This window comes from Rattus norvegicus, chromosome 2 (genome assembly GCF_036323735.1).
Source record: "Rattus norvegicus strain BN/NHsdMcwi chromosome 2, GRCr8, whole genome shotgun sequence".
Taxonomy (NCBI): domain Eukaryota; kingdom Metazoa; phylum Chordata; class Mammalia; order Rodentia; family Muridae; genus Rattus; species Rattus norvegicus.
Window position 1 is genome coordinate 246,204,866 of NC_086020.1, and position 18,704 is coordinate 246,223,569.

Sequence of the window (18,704 nt, forward strand, 5' to 3'; positions counted from 1 at the left end):
AAGGAAGCCTCCCAGCTGCCTTCCTGAAGCTCCTTCCCATTGCTCTCTAGCAGTACCCTGACCGTGCTGTAAACAGCACTTACTCCAGGAGACAGACTGTCTTCTGACTGCTTGACTCTCTCCCTCCCCTGGAATAAATGCAAACTCTGGGGAGACCATGGCCTTCTACTCTTCTCCAGTACCTGACAGACTGGGCGACACTGAGTGTGCTCACAGGCAGGGAGGGCCTACTGTGCTCCACTGCAGGGAGCTCTAACGTGCAGTCGGCATTTGGCCCAGAAGAGTGCATCTAGGCTCCACTGGGAACTGGACCGGGTCTGTGTGGTGGTGGTTTGAATAGGTGTGGTTTTGAATGCTTGGCCCACACGGAGTGGCACTATTAGGAAGTGTGGCCTTGTTGGAGGAAGTGTGTCACGCTGGGGATGGGCTTTGAGGCCTCCTATGCTTAGGCTCTGCCCAGGGCAGAAGAGTCCCCTCCTGGTAGAGGAATCAAGCCATAGAGCTCTCAGCTCCTTCTCAGAACTACATCTGTCTGCGCACTACCATGCTTCTCACCGAGATGATAATGGAGTGAACCTCTGAAGGGTAAGCCAGCCCTGATCAAACACTCTCTTTATAAGAGTTGCTTTGGTCATGGTGTCTCTTCACAACAATGAAACCCTAACTGAGACAGGTTTGAAAGGGGGAAGGCAGAGTTTCAGCAGCACTGTGGTGTGCTCTAGACTGAGATGAGAACGGGACAGATCCAAGTCTACAGGAAACAAAGTCACAGGTGGCAGAGCACGGCTTCTTAACCAGAGGTTTGAAAGTGCGTCTAAGTGCGCCTGCTTCCTTTCCCTCTCCACAGTGACTGTTTCCTGATGCACGGCTTTAAAAGGTGCGTTCTGACGTCTCTCCAGCGTGGCTCTTCAGGTCCGTCTACACTCCAGAGCAGACTTTTATACAAACATCAACGTCATTTTGTGTTAGAATTGAACTGGCTCTCAAGGCCTCAGTGATGTACTAACTCCAGCGACAACATTTGCAGAAAGGGCCTTTATGTTTGTAATGTTGAATGAGGCTGTCAAGGCGGGGCCCTAAGTCAACAGGGCTGATGTCCTATAAGAAATGCCACTGGTGTGCATTCACAGAGGAAGGGCCATGAAAGAGGCTGGGGAGAGGAGGTGTCTGTAAGGCAGACAGACAGGCATCCAGATAGGACACATGTCTCAAGTCTGGACACTTCTCTATGGTGCTATGGTACTGTGACACTATGGCCTGTGATACTATGGTGCTGTGATACTATGGCCTGTGACACTATGGTGCTGTGACACTATGGCCTGTGCACTATGGTACTGTGACACTGTGGCCTGTGACACTATGGTGCTGTGACACTAAGGTGCTGTGACACTATGGTTTGCAACACTATGGCCTGTGACACTATGGCACTGTGACACTATAGTGCTGTGACACTGTGGCCTGTGATACTATGGTGCTGTGACACTATGGCCTGTGACACTATGGTGCTATGACACTATGGCCTGTGCACTATGGTACTGTGACACTGTGGCCTGTGACACTATGGTGCTGTGACACTAAGGTGCTGTGACACTATGGTTTGCAACACTATGGCCTGTGACACTATGGCACTGTGACACTATAGTGCTGTGACACTGTGGCCTGTGATACTATGGTGCTGTGACACTATGGCCTGTGATACTATGGTGCTATGACACTATGGCCTGTGACACTATAGTGCTGTGACACTGTGGCCTGTGACACTATGGCCTGTGACACTATGGTACTGTGACACTATGGCCTGTGACACTATGGTGCTATGATACTATGGCACTGTAACACTATGACCTGTGACACTATGTCCTGTGATACTATGGTGCTATGACACTGTGGTCTGTGACACTATGGTGCTGTGACACTAAGGTGCTGTGACACTATGGTTTGCAACACTATGGCCTGTGACACCATGGCACTGTGACACTATGGCCTGTGACACTATGGCCTGTGTCACTATGGTTTGTGACACTATGGCCTGTGACACTATGGTTTGTGACACTATGGCCTGTGCACTATGGTACTGTGACACTATGGCCAGTGACACTATGGTGCTATGACACTATGGTACTGTGACACTATGACCTGTGACACTATGTCCTGTGACACTATGGTGCTGTGACACTATGTCCTGTGACACTATGGTGCAGCTGTGATTCCCTTCACCAATCCTCCCCACAGGCTGTGTGACTCCTGAATGACCTCACTCTGTTAATGCAAAAGCTAATACATTTTGACTCTGTCACCCTCTCATGTTCTTTGTTGTCATCTTAGGCCATGTCACCACTCTTCACCACACCCCTCAGAGGCCACTAAAACGAGCCCTGACTATTCTGTAGCAGAACTAGGCTCTGGAAACACCAAGCCTTTGCAGCTAGCCCTTGCCTGACAAGGCAAATGGACCTCTTCTGCCCTAAAGGCCTCCGTCTTTCTCTCCACTCATCCTCACTCCCCTCCAAGCCCTGCTTCTTCTGCTCTGTGAATACACCAAGTCCTTTCTTGCTTCTGAAACTGAGCACTGGGAACATTGTAATCTGTTTGGAGTCTTTGTTTCCCAGCTGCAGGCCTAACTCTGTTTCTTCCTTTTCAGTGTTAGCTTCAGGAACTTCTTCAGAGCTTCAGAGCAGCTTGTGGGTGAGGACCTGCACACAGCTCTCCCCAGATGCTCTGGTACATGGAGAGTGCTCTCACTAAATTACAGTTGCAGTGAAACAACTCTGCACATAAGCAAGCTAAAGGGACAAGATGAGCAGGAGACTTCAAACATGCAGTTCTAGAGCTTTCTTCTAGAACTCAGTCAGAAAACCAAAGACACAGCACTGTGAAATTCACATGAATGGAGCTGAGGGAGGCAGGGCGTCATGTGTGGGCACTCATTTCACTCCCCAGAGGTTACCAGGAGTCCCTGCTCCTAACACTTGACAGAAATAGCTAGACCAGTCAAACAGGTGAGAACAACTAAGCCAAAGAGAAGCTGAATAAATATTAAATATTTTCAAAAGCTGGCTTAAGGCCTAAAATTAATTCTACTGACAGATGTCTGAGTTCAAGAGCAAGCTCAAAGTCTTACCAGGGTTTGTGCGTCCTGCAGTGTCCGGCACTGCACATGGAGGATAAATGGTTCAAACTTCAACACAGCATCGCTGGTTGCACCCTTCAGAGCTGCCATCTGAGGGAACCAAAGGTCAGCATGAGGCCTGGCTGCCCCGCCCCGTCCTGTCAACCGTTGGTCCTCCCCACCCACCTTCTGCTTCCTAGACATTCTCTGGCCCACTAACCACTCTGTCTGAGATATCTGTGTCCTCTGCCTTTTGACATTTTATTAAAACGTTATTATTTGCTATTTTACTTACAAAGTTTCTTTACATTTCTTTACTTATTTATTTATGGGGTGAGGTGGGACATCTGCCCTTGGAGCATATGAAGGGGAGGGAGCTCTCCCCCTTCTACAGGAGAATGCCTGAACCAGCCATGCCTCGCTCAGTGTCTATTTCTCTCCTTTCATCTTTTCTGCATAGGATGGGACTGGATTTCTACAAGTACCTGGAGGGAAAGGTGTCTGTCTGATCCAACCTTCCCGGTGCTCACCTAACCCTTTAGGCTCAGAGAAGACACACACACTGGGCACAGCCATGAACGTGTCCAGACGTGACCTTGGTAAATGATAAGCCCTTATTTCCAACAATGAAGTTGGCAATGCAGAGTGAAGTCCCTTCTTTTATAATTTTTTTCCAGGTTGCAAAGTTATTAAATAACAGAGCTGAATGAGAGATTTGGGCCCAGTGAGCCAAACTCTGCTGCTGCCAAGGAGGCTCCTCTGCTGAGCTGCAGGCACAGGGGCGCTTCCACATGGTCGGTCACTCCTACAGCCCGACAGGGCAGATGTAGCGAAAGCTTTCTACGCTTCATAATCTTCAGCCACGACAATTACACAGGGAATGTTCTACTCCTCATTTATACTGTGGACTTTTAAAGTTCATTTCTTAATTTAAAACTTACCACGTCATCTTTCACACAAGGCTTGTGTGTGACCAGCAGCCAGCAGCAGTGCTGTTTCTGAACTCTGGGACCATTCGTGCTCTAAAACAACAGAAAACTTAATTATAACACTTAACAAAATAAGTACATTCGCACTGTATAACGCGACGGGCATTCCTAAATTAGCACTCAGAAGGATCACTGAAAATAATTCAATATATTTTGGGTTAAGATAAACTGGGAGAAAAATCCAACTCAGATAACTTGGGACTTGAAAGGTAAAAGTGTCTGTTTTGTGTTTGCTTCTGTGTTTGTGTTGTGACGCTGGGGATGTGACCCAAGGCCTTATGAACGCTAGATGTGCACACTTACCAAGCAAGGGTCACACTCCCCGCTGGCGTTGCTCTGTTGGCAGGAACAGATGAGGAGCAGCTCATCATAAAATGAAAAGGGGAGGGGCACCTCCTGTAGAACAGTGTGGCTAACACAATGGAAGATCTACCTTTTGCTGACTCCTGGGACAGGCACTCCTTTGGAGAATTTCATCACTATGGACATGCATTTGAGATTTGTAAAGTAGACTGTATTTGCAAAGAATCCAGGAGCAATGTGCCAAAGATCTGGAAAGGCTTTTGTTACAACACCGATTGAAACATTGTTTCTTTGCAAATTCTAATAGGTATATGCAGATCCTAAGGAACCACATTTGGGAAGATCACTGTGTCTCAAAAGTAACTGTGTACACAGAGCACAGTTAACTGGTTTTCATCATAAGGCTATAGTAACATGTATTTGGCCTTGTGCTGGCTGCTATAAACCTCAGAGTCAAATGAGTGGTTTACATTTAACAGATGTACAAAATCTAATACCATGACTTGGAACATCTCTGGTTTATCTATGTTTTTCTCATCCTGATTTTTTTCACTTTCCTTCTTTTATAATAATAATAGTGATAATAATGATAATAATAGTGCAGAATAGAAGTAAATTGCCACAAAGTGTAAGATACATAAACAAAAAGAGGCTCAGAAAGAGTCCTAAGATGGTTCAGAATGAACAGCCACTGGTAAGCGGGTGCTGTGCTTGTGTGCACCTCTTTCTGTGTATGGCGGAATGGCAGAGCTTGGAGGCTCATGTCTCAGATATGTGGATATAAGGAAGCATTACAGAACAGCTACTCCAGAAGCTGAAGCAGGAGGATCACAGGCTCAAGGACTCCTTGGTCTATTGTGTTCAACATCAGCCTAGGCAACTTGGAAAGACCCTGTTTTAGAAGGTTAAAAAAAAAAAGGTAGGGAGGAGGCTGGAGGTATAACTCAGTGACAGAGCATTTGCTGAGCACAGTGAGACCCCAAGTTCAGTTCTCAGTACTGCCACTCCTAAATGAAGGGTATGAGCAAGACAGGAACAGGTAACTAAAAGCCAAGAAGAAAACAGTTCAACCTTGGCAATCAGTTAAAAAGAGGAAAGGACTGCAGGATACAGTACAGTATAAATTTGCATTTTCTTTTCTTTTTTTTTTTTTTTTAATTTTCTTTTTTGTCGGTGCTGGGGACCGAACCCAGGGCCTTGCGCTTGCTAGGCAAGTGCTCTACCACTGAGCTAAATCCCCAACCCCTGGATTTTCTGAAGTAAGAAAGTTTCAGCTCTGATACTTAGCCACGAAAATTCTGCTTTTAAAGGCAAACATATAAATATATTGTATTATTCTATTTATGATTATATATGTATACACACACTGCACGTGCGTGTGTGTGCGCACACACACACAGAAAATGAATGTGTTGGGTAACATGGCTTGGAGGAGAGAAAATAGTGTTTCAGAGACTCATTAGAAAACTCCTGAAAAAACCCAGTCGGGGTAGTGGTAGAAGGGGTGTGGGCGGCTAGCTTGTGAGCAAGAGTGTCCATGAACATGACGAGAGTGATGGAAGCAATGTAAACATAAACAGACCTTGCTAATCTGGGACTTCAGTAAGTGATTAACCAAGAGGACCTAGCAACTTTTAACCAGCAATGTGGGCCAGGCACGATGATAAAGCTGGAAATAAATTATCCTATTTCGCTTACTCAAAATCCTATGCAACCGATGTTGTCTAGTTATCCTCTCAGTTCGTGGGATAGGGAAGAGGATGAGAGCATGTAAATTGTATAAACAATCAACAGTTCTCAGCTAAAGGCTTCTACAAGTATTGTTTCATTTACCAAAAATGGCCAGGGTTGCAATAATAAAGTTGGCCACTATGGGGCAGCGACCTCTTAGTCTTAGGATGCCCATCTAGTAGTGACAGTGACTTGGTAAGAGCGGGTTTGAGTGCGGTTGGGCGTGACTCAGGGGACTAGAGAATTAAATTCCTCTAGCATCCTATAAACCCAAGTTTCTAGCTGTTGCCACTTAAGCTGATTCCACCATCATTGTGTGTGTGGGGGGGTGGGGCGGGGGGGGTATTAGCATTACAACATCGCTTGTAAGGGCCCCAGGGAGATAACAAGTAACTCTTTGGAAGCACAGGTCACCGAGATCACCTTCCCGACCGCACAGGTTCCGCGGGCTGGGGCCTCACCCCGTCTAGAAGGAGGATGCGGCCTGCGCAGGAGCTGGTAGTGAAAAACTCTTCCCGCGAATTCAGGAGCTCCACCACCTCCACCGCGTCCTCGTCCACACTGCCCTTCCGGCTAAGGTCTGCCTTGCTCAGACTCTGCGCCTTCCATCGGCCGAACTCTGCGCTGCGGTCCATGAGCGAGCGATCTGGAATTGGCTCTCTGCTTTGGAATTCGCCTTTTTCTCCATGGGCGCAGCCATATTGCCGCCACGGTGGCCGTAGAGGACCAAACTTCCCCATTTGCGCAACCAGGAGCGAGGTCTGCGTCGCAGGACCGTAGAGGTGGAGCCGGTGAGGTGGAGCCTTTCAAAGTTAGGAAAAGCCCGCCCGCCCATCTCTTTTCCTAAGGAACTTCTGGAGTTTAGGAGGTTTGATTCCTACTGTAGAGGAGGGTAAGTCGCCCGAGACCACAAACAAGCTTTTAGTCTTGATTGCGGGGAGGCTTTTCTTTTCTTTTCTGTTCTTTTCTTTCAAGTACTAGACTCCAGGAGATCTGCCCGAGATGTGTAGGGCAGGCGACCTGGTCGTTCAGACTGGGATTACTGCCTGCTGATGCCTGGGGATTCCTGCCTCCCTAAGTCACTCGTGCCCCAACTCTGGGTTCACAACAACCCAGGTGCAGGTAGAGGAACTCCATGCTCTGGCCTCCAGTGTGTCTGCAGAGGGCATTGTTATTTATTTATTTTTTTTAGACTTAGTGTCACCCACCTACAAAAGTAGTCTTCAAAAGAAAAAAGAGGGACAGAGAGTTAGAAAAACCTAATACTTTGTTAACTACATCTTGCTCATTTACAAAGCCTACAGTTCCTGCTGCAGTCCGGTGACCAGAAAAGACCTGTTAATGATTGAAAGTGCAAAGGCCACTGTGTGGACTTCTTGTCCGCTTTGAACTCGCTGCTGGCTCCTGCCCTAAGGAACGCAGCAAGCAGCAGCGTTCACTCTACGCTCCATTCTCCCTGGAGCGGGGCCTGCTCTAACCATGAAGTTCACTCTTCACTCGCATTCTCCGTGGAGCGGGGCCTGCTGTAACCATGAAAAGCTGCAGGGGTACGGGGTGATCTCTGTGAAAGCAAGACTGACCGTGACATCATCCTATAGCCAGAAGACCTGTATGAACAATTTAATTTTCATCGTTTATTTGTGTTTCCAAGTTAATAGTAAGCCGCAAGCTTTAGGCCAACCTGGTCTATGAACTGAGTTCTGGGTTAGCCTGAAATACAGAAAGAGATGCTCCAAAGTGGCAGGAAGCTCCTCCTTGTCCAGTGTGAGACCATGTGTAATGATAAAGTTTACTCTGTTGTAGTCAATCCCCACAAGTAGCCTATGCTAGACAACTTATACCATCAGGGTAGATTAGCTTTCCCTGAACCATCAAGGTAGATTAGTTTTCCCTAAACCATCAGGGTAGATTAGCTTTCCCTGAACCATCAGGGTAGATTAGTTTTCCCTGAACCATCAAGATAGATTATATTCCCCTGTACCATTAGGGTAGATTAGCTTTTCCTGTAGAGCCGTATATCTTGTGATTCTATTTCCCAATTTATAGGCATTTGAAGAATACCCAAGTAGATGTCTTAATTAGAAAATATGTACCCCAGCCTGTGGCTTGGTGACATTTCATACCCAGTTTCTCATACATTCCAGAACTCATTTCAGAGAGATGGACAATCGATGCCAACATTTCCAAAAATGAAGTTGTAAGATTATAAGCTGAGGAAAACAAAATCAGCCTACATTTAAGGCACTGAACTTGGGTTCTAACCCTGCTGTGACCTCTGTGACCTCTGCCAGGGTTTCTGAACCTCTTCTAATGTCTTCCGATTCATAAAAGGAAACTTGGCTTTTTAGCTCTGCATAAGGTAACCGTTTCAGCAACTTTTCACTTTTGCCTATTGTGAAGATAATTAAATGAATGGAGATTTTAAAAACTAGACTTTTAAGGAGAAGCAGGATATTATGAAGGCTTAAGGGTTTTCATAGTTGCTATTAGTATATCATGTTATTTTATTCTTGGGATTCCTGTCAGGAGCCCTCTAGGAAAGGCCGAGAGAGACTAGCAGGTGTCCTTCCTGGAGGCTTGCGATGGGTGAGCTCTGAGAGGCAAGATCCCAAGAGACTTCACCTCAGGGTTGCTTCTGCAGCTGATGTGCCTTTCCTGTCCTAATCTAACGACTGCTGGGCATCAGCCCACCCTATCGAGCAGATTTTTTACTGATCAACATAAAGACGAACTTTCATGAGTTAATGTCGTTGAAATGAATTGATGATTTCATAGAATTCCTGATTTGATTCAAATCATTTTAGGAAGAAAGTTTTAAGATGGTTTTAGTTGTTTTGCTAGGAAGATGTAATAAAGTTAGAATCAAGAATAGAATGGGCCCACTCCTCAAATAGTAAAAGCCTCATAATAAGTAATGCAATGTGCGTTCATAATTACACTAAAAAGAAATAGGCTTGGGACAAATTTGTGCTCAAGGAAAAACACTCAGGTCCAAGAATGAAGCCACAGGTGTGCGCTATGATAAGGCAAGGGCATGGGAAAACTGATGCTTTGAATTTAAGAGCTTACAGTTTGAGATACTGTTTGAAATTGTTACTGATACCTTTCCATAGTTCCCCTTTTATGTGGCATTTTGTCTATGAGGTAATTCTCTCTTAGAGAACTTTTTGTCTGAAAGTATAAATAGGCTGACAGGTGGCTCAGCATACATGTTTCCTGGTGTGTGTGCTGGGTGTGTGTGCTGTCTGTGTGAGGGACTCCTTTCCTTTTCTTCTCTCTGGTTCAAAAAGAGTTAACAAGCTTCAAGACTCTTGCCTGGCCAACAAGGGACTCCTGGCTGACTCTTCAGCAGAAGGAGCTCTAACAATAAATCCTTTTACTTAAATCTGAACTTAATTACTGGACAGTATGCATTAATCCACCAGAAACTGAGTTAGAGAGTTAGGGAGCTTATTAAAGAATATTAAGAAGAGTTGTTTTCTTAGCGTTTGTTTAAGCCCAGAACAACAACAAACAGATAAGTTTCTGAGCACTTATTTAAGCACGAAGGATTAAGTTTCACCAGTGCAGAGTTAAAGAGAAAAGAAGCCCGTTGGAGACAAGCTCCTTTCTGGTTTCTCTCTTGAAGGTAGCTGAGAGGGAAGAGTGTCCGTGGGGGCAAGACTTGGTCTTGCAAGTTATTTAGGATAGTCTTTATTATAATAAAATGTTTACCTATCCCAAGTCTAAGTCACTTTCCTATGGTAGCTGACCTGCCAGTCTGAGTTCTTCTTAGGCCAGAAAACTTCAAGTCTTTGGCCTTTAGCACAGCAGGGGATTAAGTGAAGCAGCCTTTGTCCTCTCTCTGGAGGAACTGCTGCTCTAACTCTGCTAGTTGAAGTCTCAGGAAGAAAAGGGGACGCTTTGACAAGTGATTTTAGCCTGTATTTCTAGGTTCTTCTCTTGCTCTCTAAAACCTTTTCCAAAGAAGTTTTCTCTGAAAAAAGATTTCCTAATTTTGCTCTCTCCTCCTGCTCTGATGTAACAATGGCCTTGCTCTCGCTACAATGTAATCTTTCCTAGTCTTTTGTGCATTTTCTAGGAGAATTGATCACATGGTCATTCCAAGCGTCTCTTTAAAAAAAATAAATAATAAAAGTTCACTAGAAGTTCAAACATAGATTCAAATCATAAATTGAACAAGAAGTTTACAACAGAGAATGTTTACATACATAGCCATTAAGAGTAATTATCTGGCTAAACATTAGCTGTCCTAGCTCTACAGGTTCACGGGGAGTTAAAGACCATAACTAAGTTATCACTGAGGTTTTGTATAGATAAACCCAGTCAATATGTTATCTTCTGTCCACCTATAATAAATCATTGGTTCCCTTTTTATGACCCTTTGATTGTTTCACAGTCTCTTGGAATGTGCTCTACGTTGTAAATGCCTGCTTTCTATCTCAGAAGCAATTAGCTTGAAGACTGGCAGAGTCCTCATTGCAGTTTTGATATCAGAAAGGACTTAATAGCAGTCCTATTATGAAAGGTCTTAATAATTACTAATATAATTTTAGGAATTCTTATAGGATCATCATTAAGAATTAAGGAATCATCTGCTTGTCTATATAGCATCACTACAAGACACTACATCTTCGCTGATCTGCAGAAGTCGGCTCAAAAGATAAGCTAATACCTAGTGATTGTTATATATATTTAATAATAACAGGCAAGCATATTGATAGCAGGAATCTTTCCTCAAATGTAGTCTCGGCCTTGCCTAAAGGAGTGAATCCATCATGGCTTTACAGTCTATGGTGGCACCATCTCAGGAAGATCACCTGCTAGTTTTTAGCTTCTCCTAGATGGTTCCTGGCAGAGGCCAGTGGTTTTCAGCCACAGAATAAGCAAGAAAGTGTGAAGTTTCCAGAAGCTCTCAGCTTTTAGCCCTCAGTACAGGTAGAGTCACAAGGCCAGAGATCATCAGGCTTTTGACTTTTGTCCAGTCCAACTCCGTGTGTTCTCCCTCAGCTCCAAACCCCCAAAGGCTGGGGCTGGCCCCCCGCAGACTCCCTTTGATACAGCGCCAGTGTTATGAAGCAGGTAATGATACTGCGATTGAGTACAGAGGTAATGAGTGCAGGCTGGAGCAGTCAGAATGCAAAGGCTCCGTGGGGAATTAGATGAAGAGAAGCCAAGGGTGACTGCCATGGTCAGGACCCTTCTTTGCAGTATCATGATAAAGCCTCTGTGTGTGTGTGTGTGTGTGTGTGTGTGTGTGTGTGTGTGTGTGTGTGTGTGTGTTGGGGATTAGGGGGCGGGAGAGCTGATCTCCTAGACCCAGAACAGAGTGAAGAGAAGTCTCACCCTTCTTCCCCTCTCTCCCTTCTCTTCTTCTGCACCCCCTTCAGAACATAAGAAAAATAAATGAGTTAGCAACAAGGTACAGGCCCTGCTTTAGAACAGCATTGATTTTATGATTTCAATAATCTTTTGAGGCTAATGACAATGTCTGCTGGACAGACAGATATGTACGGTAAATAGATAAGGAGGCAGTAAACAGAAACAGAAAGTGGAAAAAACCAGAGTGAGGTAGTGCATGCCTGTGATCACAGCATCAAAGGTGCAGAGGCTGCATGACTGTGAGTTGGAGGTCAGAATTCGCTTCACAGTGTGTTCAAGGCCAACTTGATCCGCATAGCCAGACCCTGTCTTAAAAGAGCCCAAGTCAGGATGTAGAGACCTGTTGTAGATGCTTAGCATGCTAGGGGATCTATATGCTCGATACAGCATAGCAATGCAAGAAAACAAAGAAAAAAAGAAATGAAGAGTTAAATATCTCGTTGTGTTGTGTGTGTGTGTGTGTGTGTGTGTGTGTGTGTGTGTACATGTATGTGTACAGTTCATAGCAGCTTTTACAGTTTCTGGGTTTAGTACAGTGATTTATTATTTCTGGTGCTGTTCTCTGAGCATCACAGCTGTAACCTGCAGAAAGCCGTGATGACTCACAATAGACCCTCAGACCCTGGAGATGACGGTTTTTGACTGCTGACGTCCCTCACTTGCACCTTCACTTGATATTGCAGCCACTCCCCTCCTGTACCTTAGGTCAACTGTGGGCAGCTCTGCCCTCCTTGCACTTGGCCTCTTTGTTCCAGAAGGTGCTGGGGTATTTAGAAGAGGAGAGGGTTTCCATGTATCCAGCCACGGGGAAACAAGTAACCCCTCACCCATGCGCTGTAAGCCGGACAGCCTCTGGGGAGTTGTACTTTGGTTTGTTGCTGAGACCGTATAAGGACATGGGGACATTAGTGTAATGCCTGACTGGTTGTCTTGTCTGGATAAAAACTGTCCTTCTCAGGTTTTGAGTTTTGTGTCTCAGAACCCTCCTAGGTAGCAGCAGAACCTAACCATTTGATTTGATTTAATTAAAGAAATTACGATAGCTGTGGTTACAGCTATGGACATACAGCTAACACCGGTTCATCACACTGTCACTGTGTTGTCTCCAGTTAATAATTCCACTGGCCAGCAAGCTTTGCCTTCCTTAGAGTTTGCTTTTAACTAACTTTTACCTTCCTTTTAATAATAAAAGGATTTCAGGAAAGTTAGCTGGGCCGTTGTTACGTGTAAATGAGTCCATTATTTTTTAACTTCCATTTTTCTTTCTGCTTTTGTTACAACGAACTACGGAGGGACTGTGGGATGGTTCGACAGGTAACGGCACTTGCCACCAAACCTGGCCACCTCAGTTTGGTCCCTGGGACCCACCTAACTCCTGGTTGTTCACACACGCATGCACACACATATAAACAAATGTATTAAAACCTGCAGGAGGTCTGTCTCCATAACCCAATAAATTCTAAAAGCTTAGTACTAAGAGGAAAAGGGAAATACCACAATTCAGTACAATTTAACCTAAATAAAGTTAGTACATATACAAAATAATTGCACACATTGCTCCTAAATGCATATAAACACGCTGGCCAATTACTAGCATTGAATTTATGATACTAATCGATTCTTGTAAGTGATGCCCAGAGGTAGTTTGGAGGATGAGTGCAATGGGCTTCAATTATATCCATAATGCTTTTGGTTATTAAAAGATTAACTTGTTAAAGCTAGGCATAAATGTGTTTATTCCTTGTTTCTCTGTTATGTTTGCAACACTTCATAAGCTGACTAAAGATCCCCAAATCTAATGTTAGTTCATAAAATTTCTAAGGCACCGCAACCCAAGCTTATAGCAAAGGAAACATCCGATGTGGTGTCCTGTGTTGGTCCAGATGTTTTTATTTGCATGTTTGACTCCCCTGTTGAAGGCAGTGAATCCCACAGGAAGTTGTATGGAGTATTTTGCTTTGTAGCTGAAGGGTTTTTTAAGATGAAAGGTCCTCACGAATCAAATGAGATCAGTGGGAAGCTCCCGGCTTAAACTGTTGTTTGAAAAATTATTTGATCTGTTTCCTCTTGTGGGAGAGAGAGAGAAAAAAAAAAACCAGTGATAGCCTAGATACAATACAATAATATATTCATTTGTCTTGGCCTCTAGATCACCATGGCAACTGGACAGAAGTTGATGAGGGCTATTCGAGTGTTTGAATTTGGTGGACCGGAAGTGCTGAAGCTCCAGTCTGATGTGGTAGTTCCTGCTCCACAGAGCCATCAGGTGGATACAATTATTGCAATGGCTGACCAGAGCAGGTGCACAGTGAGCTACAGACACTGAGACAGGGCAGTGTTTACCTGTCTGTGAACCCTGACAAAGTAACACACATGATACTTAGTGAAGGAGACACTTGAAAAGGAACAACTTCTAGCTACCAAGTTCCTGGTGTGGATAATCAGCTCTGTAGCATAATAAGAGTGTCTCAGTGGCGTCATGGGAGTTCTGAGTAAGTTCCCCTCTCAGGAACCTCCTGGTTTTTACTTTTCACAGGGTAGGAAAGTGATTTCCCCTCTGCACTATTGCCTTGCCAGATTACACTGAAGGGAATTCAGCTGTGGAATTTAATTGCCTCTAGTGATTTTAATCAATGTCTTTTGACTCAAGTTGTATACACTTACTAAGGCACACTCCATACCCCCAGTCTAATATCCTTCTCAAGCCTCATAAGAATTTTTTCTTCATTTCCTTCATATCTCATCTTTCCAGGTTCATTTCTTATCACCCTCCCAGTAGATTTTAACAATCTTAAGTTATCCAGTTTCCCCAAGAGACCCCCATTCCATCTATGTACATATTTCTTTTACCTAAAAATAGCCCCGACCAGCTCCCCATTGAGCAGGAACTCAAATGGAACAGGAACCAGAAGACAGGAGCTGAGGCAGAGGTGGGGGAGGGGTGCTGCTCACTGGCTTGCTCCTCACTGCTTGCCCAGCCTGCTTTCTTATAGCACCCAGGACCAACCACCAGTCTAGGGTGACCCACAGTGGGCTGGGTCCTCACACTTCAATCACTAACTAAGGCCTGCCTCTGAGTCCTATCTTCTTTGTACATTTTCTCAATTGAGGTCCCCTCCTCTCAGATGACTATAGCTTGCGTCAAGTTGATCAAGGATTAGCCAGCATAACTCAACTTGACACACAGACACCTCATTGTTAAGCCACAGCCTTTCTTGTTCATCCCCAAGATCACAAATTGCTGTCAACATCACATCATAAAATATTTCGCAAACTTAAAAAGTCCTACAGTCTTTAAAAATTCAAATGCTTTAAAATTCAGTCTCTTATTTTTTTTTTACTATGAATAATACTTTTTTCAGTCACTTTCTTTACAACTGAAACTCTGGGAAATCAAAGTTAAACATCCTTGCCCGTGAGTTTCTTGAAAAAGAAAAAGACCAGAAAAACCCCAGAAAAAGTTTTGACCTTGTGCTCCACGTCGTTCTGCTGTGCTGTGTCTAAATGAATTTTTACAAGTCAGCTGCCATCCAGTTTCACAGGGAACCTCTTACTCATAATTTCACTCGGGAAGACCAAGTCATCAAGGATGGCGTCGTGCGCTGCTGTCAGGGTGCGGCTTCTAGGGCGCTTTTGCTTACTTTTCGTTCGGCTTTTCCGGGTTGGCTCGGGCAGAATCCTCCTCTGAGCAGTGAAGGCTACATGCTTCCCACTGAACTCTTTCTCCAGTTCATGAACCAGCCGGACTTGGGTTTTCCGGAAAGATTTCAGCTGAGGAACTGACGGAAGCTTTCCGACCACCACCGGCTTCCATTCCCTCTGCCACAGTGGCTGAGTTCCCGCAGCTGCGCCTTGAGATCCGAGTTCATCTCCAGCTCCAGCAGCGCCTGAGAGAAGCCAGACTCCAACTTGTCCGACTTCGCGCCATCGGGTTTCACAACCTTGGTGCTTAAGCTGAACAGGCTTTGTCCTTACAGGGTGCTGGCTTAGCTTTTTTCTTTTTCTTTTTTTAAAAGATTTATTTTATTTTATTTTATTTTATTCATGTGAGTACACTGTAGCTGTCTTCAGACACACCGGAAGAGGGCATCGGGTACCATTACAGGTGGTTGTGAGCCACCGTGTGGTTGCTGGGAATTGAACTCAGGACCTCTGGAAGAGCAGTCAGTGCTCTAACCACTGAGCCATCTCTCCAGCCCCAGTCTCTTTAAAAAAATCCAAAGTCTATGTAAAACTTAAAAACCTTAAAAACTTCAAAAAGAAAAAAAAAAAAAGGAACATATTTGGGTTTATCCCCAGGAGTGGTATAGCTGGATCTTCAGGGAGAACTCTTTCAAACTTTCTGAGGAACTACCAGAATGAATTCCAAAATGGATGAGCCCTTCCAGGCAAGGCCAAAGGGGCAACATTTTTCAGGATTTGATCCTGTTATTGATATGCTGTTCCTGTTATTATTAGTTAAATTAATATATAATCCCCGGGCATTAGCCCACTCCTTTGGGCAGATTTTTGCAGATCATCGTCATGCTATACAGACAAAGAGATGGTTTCTTAATTCCTATGAGTCTATAAGAATTCCTAAAATTATACTAGTAATTAATAAACCATTTATAATAGGGCTGCTATTGGATCCTCTCTAATATTCAAACTGCCATGAGGACTCTGCCAGTCTTCAAGCTAATTGCTTCTGAGATAGAAAGCAGGCATTTACAACTTAGAGCACATTCCAAGAGGTTTTGAAATAATAGGAACTAATAGGGAACTAACATAAAAGGGAACTAATGATTTATTGTAAGAACAAGAACAAAAGATAAAAATATTGACTGCATTTATCTATACAAAACCTCAACGCTAACTTAGACACAAAAATTATAGTTTTAGAGTCTCAATGAGCCTGTGGAACTGGGGACAGTAATGGATGTCTAGCTGGATAACTAGTCTTAATGGAAACACATGTAAACTCTCTTGTAAACTTCATATTCAATTTATGATTTGAATTCATGTTTGAACTTTTATAAAAGGGTAGGGGTGGGGAATGTTTGGGAAAACCATGTGCTCTGTTTTCCTAGAAAAGGTACAAAAGACTAGGACCTTAAGCGCAGGAGAGAGCAAGATCAAGGGGAAGGCGGCGGCAGCAGAGAAACTCAGACAGTAACAGAGCATAAAGTCTGACCGGATTTTCCTCATTTTACTTTCCCTTAGAAATCAGGATTAGAATCATTTTTAAAAGTTTCTCCCTTTTTACTTCCTCCAAGAGCAACTTTCTCCAGCTGACAAGGGGTTAAATAAACTCTCAGAGGACCTGTGGAGAAAAGAACAAAGGAACGATTTATTTCAGGCCCTGCTGTTAAGCAATAGGTGTCAATAGACCCAGAGCCTGCAGCTTCTGGCCTCAGAGCAACCTAAAGTCAAGCTGGGTAAAGGCTACACTAGAAAGCAATCTCAATCCCTCCCAAGACTTAGCCTTGTCCCTGCTTATGCTCTTTCCCCTCTGCTACCTTCAAGAGAGAACCGGAGCTCCAGAACTGGTTGGTCTCTGGCGGGAGGAAAATGTTTGTTTCACTCACAGTTCATCCTCTAAAACAGTCAGAACAGGGACTCATAGTTCAGAAACCTCGGTCAAGAGCTGATGCAGAAGCCATGGAGGAGTGCTGCCCACTGGCTTGCTCTTTCTGGCTTGTTCAACCTGCTTTTTTATAGAACCAAGGACCACCTGCCCAGGGGTGGCACCACCCACAATGGACTGGGCCGCTGGGCCACCGTGCATCACTATTTAAGAACCCCCCCATACAGACTTTCCTGCAGCCTGAAGCAACTTCTAAGTTCTTTGCTTTCGGGTGGCTGCAGTGCAAGCCAAGTCGATGTAAAAGCTACCAGGGAATAAAGGTCCTCCCACTTACCTCAGAAGAAGAGGAAGTGGCTGATGAACACACCTCTTTATATGTATAGTTTTCCCGAAGTTTTGAATGTAGCGTGCGAGCTAGTCTACCTCACTTCCTGCTGCAGACTTAGAATACAGGGCAGGGGCTGGCTTGGACTTTCTTTACTGTCTTGGTTTCTCCGGCTCCATCGTTTTCCACACAGCACCACTGTAAGGTAATGCCTCAGTTACCTGGACAAACTGACGGGTGTTGTCATTACAGGTCCTAATCAAAGTCCATGCCTGCGGCGTCAACCCCGTAGAGACATACATTCGCTCCGGGACCTACAGTCGGAAGCCTGCCTTACCCTACACTCCAGGCAGCGATGTGGCTGGGATCATAGAATCTGTTGGAGATGGTGTGTCTGCTTTCAAGGTATTCCATTCTTTAGGAATTTCCATTTTGACTGAGTAGCATCCTTCTGAAACTTGATTATAGCTTTAAAGGCTCTCAGGGGTACTCACTGCACATTTTCTGCTACTTGGGGGACTCGAAGTCTGAAAGAAAACTGTGGTCCATCTGGTCTAATAGGGACATGTGAGTGAATGAAATGAATAGTGCGATGACAGATGGACGGCTTTTGTCCTGTACAGACAGAAGGTTTTAATTCCCTTTCACAAAATACAGGAAAGGTTAAGTGTATTGGAGGACGATAAAACACGCACATAGGCCAAGTCACTGTGCAATTTTGGAGCCCAGATCAGGGCCATGATCTGGCTCCTTATAGTTCTGCCAGAAGCCATGGCTGGCATGGAAATGCCTTTGTAGCGTATTTATAACCCTCTTTCCTCTTAATTTCTCAGCCTGTTCAACCTTGGCACCGTATTTACCTACCCGGGCTGACTTAGGGAAACTTAATGTGCCCTGCGCAGTGGGCGGATCCTACAGCCTTTGCTTCTCAGGCTTAACGCTGCGGCTTCTACCCCACGGCATCTTTAAGTCGTTTTGTGCTAAGGCCACCGATGGTCTCTAGACTCCAGAGTGAACAGACTCTTCTGTGTTATTATCTTTCTTAACTTCATGGTGACATTTGGCACTCTCAGTCACTTAACTAGAACAAAACCATAATCCAACGTTCTCTTTGGTTTCTGCTGCGCCATCTGTCCTGCCGTCCTTCCTCTGGGCATCCTGTCCTGCTGTCCTTCCTCCAGGCATCCTGTCCTGCCGTCCTTCCTCTGGACATCCTTTGTTTTCATCCTTGTTCTTGGGATGCTGTCCCAATCCTGTTGCCTCAAGACCTCAGTCCCATCCAGACCTCTGCTTTCTGTA

At 44.7% G+C, this 18,704-nt stretch overlaps 2 protein-coding genes and 1 pseudogene across 6 annotated transcripts in view; 1 reads left to right on the forward strand and 2 right to left on the reverse strand.

Annotated features, from left to right (window-relative positions):
- Tyw3 (tRNA-yW synthesizing protein 3 homolog) overlaps window positions 1-6,872 on the reverse strand; it is a 22,111-nt gene extending 15,239 nt beyond the window's left edge. For 2 of the 3 annotated variants that reach the window (NM_001399416.1, NM_001399415.1), the window contains exons 1-3: window positions 6,594-6,804; window positions 4,051-4,131; window positions 3,122-3,220 (exon numbers count right to left, since the gene is read on the reverse strand). In NM_001399416.1, coding sequence (NP_001386345.1) covers window positions 3,122-3,220; window positions 4,051-4,131; window positions 6,594-6,767 — 354 coding nt within the window. In that variant the 5' untranslated portion in view covers window positions 6,768-6,804. Of the gene's footprint in view, window positions 1-3,121; window positions 3,221-4,050; window positions 4,132-6,593 lie in introns of all 3 variants that reach the window. The other variant, XM_039103890.2, reaches the window with a different exon arrangement.
- Cryz (crystallin zeta) overlaps window positions 6,842-18,704 on the forward strand; it is a 27,766-nt gene continuing 15,903 nt past the window's right edge. Inside the window, exons 1-4 of one of the 3 annotated variants that reach the window (XM_006233520.5) lie at window positions 6,842-7,024; window positions 8,277-8,491; window positions 13,664-13,780; window positions 17,658-17,810. In XM_006233520.5, coding sequence (XP_006233582.1) covers window positions 13,670-13,780; window positions 17,658-17,810 — 264 coding nt within the window. In that variant the 5' untranslated portion in view covers window positions 6,842-7,024; window positions 8,277-8,491; window positions 13,664-13,669. 3 annotated transcript variants of the gene reach the window in all.
- Window positions 14,886-17,281, reverse strand: LOC108350160 (40S ribosomal protein S7 pseudogene; annotated as a pseudogene).